The 7,903-nt window shown below is 45.0% G+C and overlaps 1 protein-coding gene across 1 annotated transcript; it reads left to right on the forward strand.

Annotated features, from left to right (window-relative positions):
* Window positions 1–462: 462 nt before the first annotated feature.
* Window positions 463–6,280, forward strand: LOC133003047 (tripartite motif-containing protein 16-like; the record flags this gene model as incomplete). Its single annotated transcript, XM_061072634.1, has 5 exons — window positions 463–705; window positions 823–1,972; window positions 5,074–5,213; window positions 5,450–6,142; window positions 6,254–6,280. Coding segments are annotated over 5 exons (2,253 nt in total), but the record flags the coding sequence as incomplete, so codon positions are not given.
* Window positions 6,281–7,903: the final 1,623 nt, after the last annotated feature.

The raw sequence follows: 7,903 nt of genomic DNA on the forward strand, positions 1-7,903 counted from the left end.
AAGACGATTTAACATTAAAGTCAAATTTAACCCAGTTCTTACAGCAATACCTTTGCCATCTTTGAAAAATGTAAAACCTGCAGTTTGTGTCTGGTATTGCAGCTCTGGAGCCCGGTTAAAGGTTTCATTATTATGTGTGCCATATATTACTATTCTGCATACTTATTATGTGTGCAATGCATTGCAGTACACTGTTTAAACTAAAGGCTGCCTTTAAACAGTGTGACATCAAAGGCCGCCGCCTTTAAACAGTGTTACAACACTGCTGAGGAGAGGTAAGACTGTTGCTCTTTTCAATAGTGTGTTAAAACGTGGGAAAAAGAGGAAGTGAAGGATAGAGGGAGGAGCAGAGATCTGTTTCTGTTCAGAGGAAGTGAATCTGTTCTAAAGTCTCTGGCAGCAGCTGAAATGGAGAAACAAGAAAATCACCTGGACAGAGAAAGATTCTGCTGTTGGATCTGTGAGGATCTACTGAAGGATCCGGTGACTACTGTCTGTGGATACAGCTACTGTAAGAGCTGTATTAACACCCACTGGGACAAAGAGGAGGAGAGAGGAAGCTACAGCTGTCCTCAGTGTAGACAGACCTTCACACCGAGGCCTGTCCTGGAGACAAACACCATGTTAGCTGATCTACTGGAGGAGCTGAAGAAGACTGGACTCCAAGCTGCTCCTGGTGATCACTGCTATGCTGGACCTGAAGATGTGGCCTGTGATGTCTGCACTGGGAGAAAATTGAAAGCTCTCAAGTCCTGTTTGGTTCGTTTGGACTCTTATTGTGAAAAACACCTCCAGCGTCATCTTCAGTCAGCTGCTGATCAGCAGTGGATCTGTTATCTCTGCTCTGTGGAGGAACATAAAGGCCACGACACAGTGTCAGCTGCAGCAGAAAGGACTGAGAGGCAGAGAGAGCTCGGGCTGAGGAGACAAACAATCCAGCAGAGAGTCCAGGACACAGAGAAAGACGTGAAGCTGCTTCAACAGGAGGAGGAGGCCGTCAATGGCTCTGCTGATAAAGCAGTGGAGGACAGTGAGGAGATCTTCACTGAGCTGATCCATCTGCTGGAGAAAAGAAGCTCTGATGTGGAGCAGCAGATCAGATCCCAGCAGGAAACTGAAGTGAGTCGAGTGAGAGAGCTTCAGGAGAGACTGGAGCAGGAGATCACTGAGCTGAAGAGGAAAGACCATGAACTGAAGCAGCTCTCAGACACAGAGGATCACAACCAGCTTCTACACAACTACCCCTCACTGTCACCACTCAGTGGATCTACACACTCATCAAGCTTCAGGATCCGTCCTCTGAGGAACTTTGAGGACGTGACAGCAGCTGTGTCCCAGGTCAGAGGTCGACTACAGGACATTCTAAGTGAGACAGAGACAAAGATTTTACAGATTGTGTCTCGAGTGGATGTTTTACTGCGAGAACCAGAGCCAGAGACCAAAGCTGACTTCTTAAGATATTCACAGGAAATCACACTGGATCCAAACACAGCACACAGAGAGCTGTTATTATCTGAGGGAAACAGAAAAGTAACATGGATGACAGAATATCAGTCTAATTCTGATCACCCAGACAGATTCACTGATTGGTGGCAGGTCCTGAGTAGAGAGAGTCTGACTGGACGTTGTTACTGGGAGGTGGAGTTGGGGGAGGGAGTTGGTGTAGCAGTCGCATACAAGAATATCAGAAGAGTAGGATACTTAGATGAATGTATATTTGGATTCAATGATAAATCTTGTTCATTATGTTGTGATGGAAACAGTTATATCTTTCGTTACAACAATATCGAGACTCCAGTGTCAGGTCCTGTGTCCTCCAGAGTAGGAGTGTACCTGGATCACAGTGCAGGTGTTCTGTCCTTCTACAGCGTCTCTGACACCATGACTCTCCTCCACAGAGTCCAGACAACGTTCACTCAGCCTCTCTATGCTGGAGTTGGGGTTTGTTGGTCTGGAATCACAGCTGAGTTCTGTAAACTCAAATAAACATTAAAAGCAGTAATTTAGATTCTGTGTGTAAAACTTCTTTTGTTTCCATGTTTGTTGATCAAAGTTCGTTGTTTACTCTCCTCCTCTCTCCCTCCTCTCTCACCTCCTCTCTCTCTCCTCCTCACTCACCTCCTCTCTCACCTCCTCTCTCTCTCTCTCTCTTCTCTGACCTCCTCTTTGACCTCCTCTCTCTCCTCTCTGACCTTCTCTCTCACCTCCTTTCTCTCTCCTCTTTGACCTCCTCTCTCACCTCCTCTCTCTCTCCTCTCTTTCCTCTCTTCCTCCTCTTTCCCTCCTCTCTGACCTCCTCTCTCTCTCCTCTCTCTCCTCTCTCGCTCCTCTATGACCTCCTCTCTCACCTCCACTCTGACCTCATCTCTCTCTCCTCTCTGACCTCCTCTTTCCCTCCTATCTGACCTCCTCTCTCACCTCCACTCTGACCTGCTCTCTCTCCCCTCTCTGACCCATCTCTCTCTCCTCTCTCCATCCTCTCTGTCCCCTCTCTCTCTCCTCTCTGACCTCCTCTCTCTCTCCTCTCTCCATCCTCTCTGACCTCCTCTCTCTCTCCTCTCTGAAATCCTCTCTCACCTCCACTGTGACCTCCTCTCTCTCTCCTATCTGACCTCCTCTCTCACCTCCACTCTGACCTCCTCTCTCTCTCCTCTCTAACCTCCTCTCTCTCTCCTGTCTGACCTCCTCTCTCCCTCCTCTCTAACCTTCTCTCTCTCTCCTCTCTGACCTCCTGTCTCTCTCCTCTCTCCCTCCTCTCTGACCTCCTCTCTCCCTCCTCTCTGACCTCCTATCTCTCTCTTCTCTCCCTCCTCTCTCTCTCCTCTCTGACCTCCTCTCTCTCTCTCCTGTCTCACCTCCTCTCTGGCCTCCTCTCTCTCTCCTCTCTCCCTTCTCTCTCACCTCCTCTCTCCCTCCTCTCTCTCTCCTTTCTCACCTCCACTCTGACCTCCTCTCTCCCTCCTCTCTCCCTCCTCTCTCTCTCCTCTCTGACCTCCTCTCTCTCTCTCCTCTCTCACCTCCACTCTGACCTCCTCTCTCCCTCCTCTCTCTCTCTCCTCTCTCACCTCCACTCTGACCTCCTCTCTCTCTCCTATCTGACCTCCTCTCTCACCTCCACTCTGACCTCCTCTCTCCCTTCTCTCTCACCTCCTCTCTCCCTCCTCTCTCTCTCCTCTCTCACCTGGGGTGTTAACAGGATCTGGAACGGTCCTGTCCAGCGTCTGTGTCGCCAACTTTTACGCCTTAAGTCTTTCACTACCACCCAGTCGCCAGGCTTCAGGTCATGAAGTGGTCCAGTTGTCGGGTTAGGGAGTGCGTCTTTAACCTGTTTGTGGATAACGGATAAAACAGAAGAGAGATTAGTACAATAAGACAACATTTCATCTTCACAGAGAGTTGTTGAGGGAAATTGTCTTTTAACAGGTCCAATGCCCGTGTTCGCTGGATGTCCCAACAGAATCTCAAATGGGCTCAATCCATATTTTGGTCTGACTCATTCTCATTTGCATGAGAAGCAGTGGGAGAGCTTTAGTCCATGACAATCCAGTTTCCTCACAGCATTTAGCCAATTTGTTTTTTAATGTCCCATTTTCTCTTTCCACCGCTCCACCACTGGCTGGGTGATAGGCACAATGTCGTCTTAAATCAATGCCCAAATATTTACTTAATTATTTCAGTGCCGCGCTAACAAAAGGAGTCCTGTTGTCACTGCTGATTTTACTTGGGATTCCCCATCTGGGAACGAGTTCAGTGATCAACGCTTTAGCTACGGCAACTGTGTCTTGTTTCGATGTGGGGTAAACTTCAACCCATTTAGAAAACATATCAACTTAAACCAAGCAATATTTTTTCCCTTCACTCTGTGTTAGTTCAATAAAATCCGTGGGGTTGGTGGGGTCGACCTGTAAGAGAATGTGTGAAGCAGATAGTGGCTGGCGAGCAGCTAGTTCTGCCAGCTCTGGCATTTCCTTACTGTACTGGGTCATTATTTGAAGTGTGAGCATCACATTTACAAACTGCAACCTGTTTGGGGAGGAGGACAGCTTCAAGCATCTGAGACACGAGAGCATGATGTGCAATTGGTTTGCCTGATGATGTAAGGAATTCTCTAAAATCATTTACTACACCAAATGCATATCTACTGTCAGTGTAGATATTGACCCTTTTCCCCTGAGCCAATTTGCATGCTTCAATGAGAGCAGTGAGCTCTGCTGCCTGTGCAGACAGAGAAGCAGGGAGAGGTCGTGAAATCAATGTATCATGTGCTGCTACCACAGAGAAACCAACTTGATTTGCTCCTATATCTGAATTGCGAGACGCTGATCTACAAACAGTTCAAAGTCTGGATTCTGCAAAGGTGTTTCCTGTAAATCTGGTTTTGCTTAGATTTTGTATTTTATCATTTGATTTCTTGTTTTTCTTGTTGTTATTTATCCTCTTTGTGAAACATTTTGAAACAACAGTTTTCCAAAGATATTATAATTACAACATACTTGTACTTGTTGCTGCATATTAGTAAACGTATGGAACAAGTATTGAAATAAATGCATTGAGACGCAGAATCAATGTTGCTGGTGAGTGTGTTTCAGGTTTAAAACAATCACATTGAGATTAGTGTGTATGACATATGTTACGATAAAATTTGATTTGATGTGTGTCTTGAGGGGTTTGAATTCATATAGAGAACTAATATTCTATAGTTTAATATTGTAAAAAGATATAACCATGTTCGGGGACATTTCAGTTTTTTATACTGTTCAATTCCGATTCAGATCAATCAAATCAACAGTTTTGTGCATTAATATTTTAGTCACATGACAAAAACAACGTTAATGCTTTGCTAATGCTAATGTCACATTAATAACTCTGGATTCCAGATTAAAGCCAGTAAGTTGTTTCAGTCCAGCTTTGATGCTATGATGTCACTTTTAGAACTCTGGGTTCCAGATCAAAGCCAATTCACTCACACATATGAAGGAGAAACTTTTCTCAGCAGAACTTTACGACTGTTAGTAGACGACAGCTGAACGAGAAATCTCTCTGACAACGTCCTCAAACCGTCACAGACCACAGACCACAGACCACAGACCACAGTCTACAGACCACTGTCAGTAGACCAGCGCTTCACAGCAAAACTACTCCACAACAACTCTATCACACTGGATCACCTGCGTTCATCCAACATGGAGAGGATCAACTGCTCAGGAGACAAAGTAGGTTTTGTTCCAAGCAGGAGAGACGCCAGTTAAACTGCTTTTAGTTTAAACTTCAAGACACATTTGTCTTTTATTTATTCATCTTACTTTACAAACTTTAAAAGCAGACGTGTGTAAATGAATAAAGTTCCTTCAGCTCTGTCTCTTTGAATATATCTGAAGTTAGGACGGGACTGCGTTGTTACCTCTTATGTGTATATTTATTTGTGTGTCTTTCACTTGGACCAATGCAGTGTGATGAAGGAACTCAGACGAACGATGAGCTGGCTGCTGAGAACGCTGCTCTCAAGGAGCAGGTGGCAAAGCAGGCAGCAGAAAACGCTGCTCTGGCTGCAAGAGTCACCGATCTGGTAAAGAATCCTCGGATAAGGCAGCTGACTGCTGAGAATGCAGCTTCGGCTAAGGACACTGCTGCTCTTCAAAAGCAGACTCCAAGAAACATTGCTCTCTTTGCAACGAACCCTGCTGTGCAAAAGACGGCTGCAGAGAACGCTGCTCTGGCTGCAGAAAACCGTGCTCTGTTTGTCCAAAACGCAGATCTCAGGAAGCAGATCCACTCGACTGCCTCCCAGCTGTGTGAGGCCAGAGGCGACCTGGTCAACAAGGAGAAGTCTGCGGACACAGCAGGAGCCAGACAGGAGGAGATGGAGAAGGACCTCGAAGCTCTGAGGACACTGAGGAAAGAGAAGGAGGAGGAAAACTTCTCCCTCAGCGCTGATCTTCAGCTGCAGTACCTGGACAAAGTGATAGAGGAAAACGAGTGGGAGGGGAAATTAGAAGATCTGCAGGAGAACTACGAGGAGAAGCCGAAAAGCAGCTTACAAGAGATAGAGGATCTGATGAACCAGATGAGGGAGGCCGAGGAGGAGTTGTCTGCAGAGCTGGAAGAAGTCAATTTCCTGACCCTGCAGAACATTGCGCTTCAGGTACGTTACATCAGATCCGTTTAGATTTGAATTATTTGGATTGTAGGTTTGTTTCATGTTCAGACTTTGAAGAAGAAAATGCTGAAACTTATGTTGTCTCTGACTTTTCAGGAACTGTCCTTGAAGACCGATGAGTAAGGAAAAGGTCAAAAAGGAGAATAAGGAGAAGAAGAATCAGGAAAAGAAAGAGCAACTGGAGAGAGAGAAGGAGAGGAACGATCCGAAGAAGAGAGAGAAGAAGGAGGAGGAGAGAGAAGGACCTCATCCTGACTCCCTTGCTCCATGTTGTGATGTTATGATGCACGGTCTGAAATCTCAACTTAAACCTCCATCAAGGACCAAGGCTCTCCTCATGAGATCACATTTTAGTTCATTACATCCACAGCGTTATTTGGATCTGCACCAAATTTCAAACACTCTCATAAGTTTCCTAAAGATCCATGAATTATCCTCTGAGAAAGAGAGAAACGCATCTTGTCTCACGAAGAAGAAGAAGAATTCCTGGATCCATCCTCAGATTCAGATCTGCACCAAATGACCCATTCCACATGCTTCCAGTTTCATGGAGATCCGTTGAGGAGTTCTTGTCTCATCCTGCTGAATGAGGAAGTTCAAACTGCACGTGGCCACAATCTGTTTGTTGACAGTGTGAACTAGGGTTGCAAAATGCCCGAAATATTCAAAGTTGGAAACTTTCCATGGGAATTAACGGGAATTAAAGGGAATTAACGGGAATATACGGGAATTAACGGGAATTAACGGGAATTAACGGGAATTAACGGGAATAAACTGGAAATGTTGTGAGTAATTTATACTAACTGTATTTACCTTGTCATATCCAGACATATTGTTATGTAAAATAACATGAGAAAAAAGTTTGTAAAAAACACTAATGCAATGCCAGAGATATAAATAGTTAGCCAAACAATTGGAATAGTCTGTAAAAATATTTTACAATTGATGGATAAATGAATGGAAATAGGCTAGATGAACAGATGAACAATCCTCAATCAGCATGCTAATATATGTTCCACAGTAATATCATTGAAACTTACCTGACTAGTCCTGCACACTACAGCAGACCTCAATAGCCCTGCTGTAGAGTGAAGGATGCTGGGAGTTATCTGTGCATGTGATGGAAGAATGCACAGTGGAGGGTTGAAATTCAACGTGCAGCGTGTGCTGCATTCCATACATCTTTAAAATAGTGTTTTGAATGATTTTCTTATTGCTCAGCGTTTAATTTGCATAGTTTTTTTTTTTTTTTCAAAATTCCCAAAATTCCCGAGCTTAATTTCTGGAAATTCTAGCCTATTGTTTGAACCCTAGTGTGAACTGCACGGGTCACCTGGAGTCGGAGTCATTAGATCATTATAAACACCTTGGAGTTGAACCCATGCAGGTCAACATCAGTAGCCTCCAGGTTGTTAACTGGGTACGACAGTCCTCTGCCTCCGATGTAGGACGGATGAGATAGAAATGGAAAGAAAAGAAGGTGAGGCAGACCAACCCTGTTCTTTGTGCTCGTAGTTAAGCGGATCAACTCTTTCCTTCTCTATTTAAAATTCCACGGCCCTGCGAAGCTCCCTGTGTTCTCTTACAACCCGGCCTTTATCCAGAAGGAGACATTTCTCCGTCAGGTTCACGGTGACTCCTCGTTCCTCCATCAGACACAGAAAACTAATCTACTGAAGCTCCTCTACGAGTTCTCCTTCAGCTGTTGTTCCTTTTCTCTTCCTCTCATTTTTCCCCCTCGTATAA

Source organism: Limanda limanda, chromosome 6, assembly GCF_963576545.1.
Source record: "Limanda limanda chromosome 6, fLimLim1.1, whole genome shotgun sequence".
In the NCBI taxonomy this organism is placed as follows: domain Eukaryota; kingdom Metazoa; phylum Chordata; class Actinopteri; order Pleuronectiformes; family Pleuronectidae; genus Limanda; species Limanda limanda.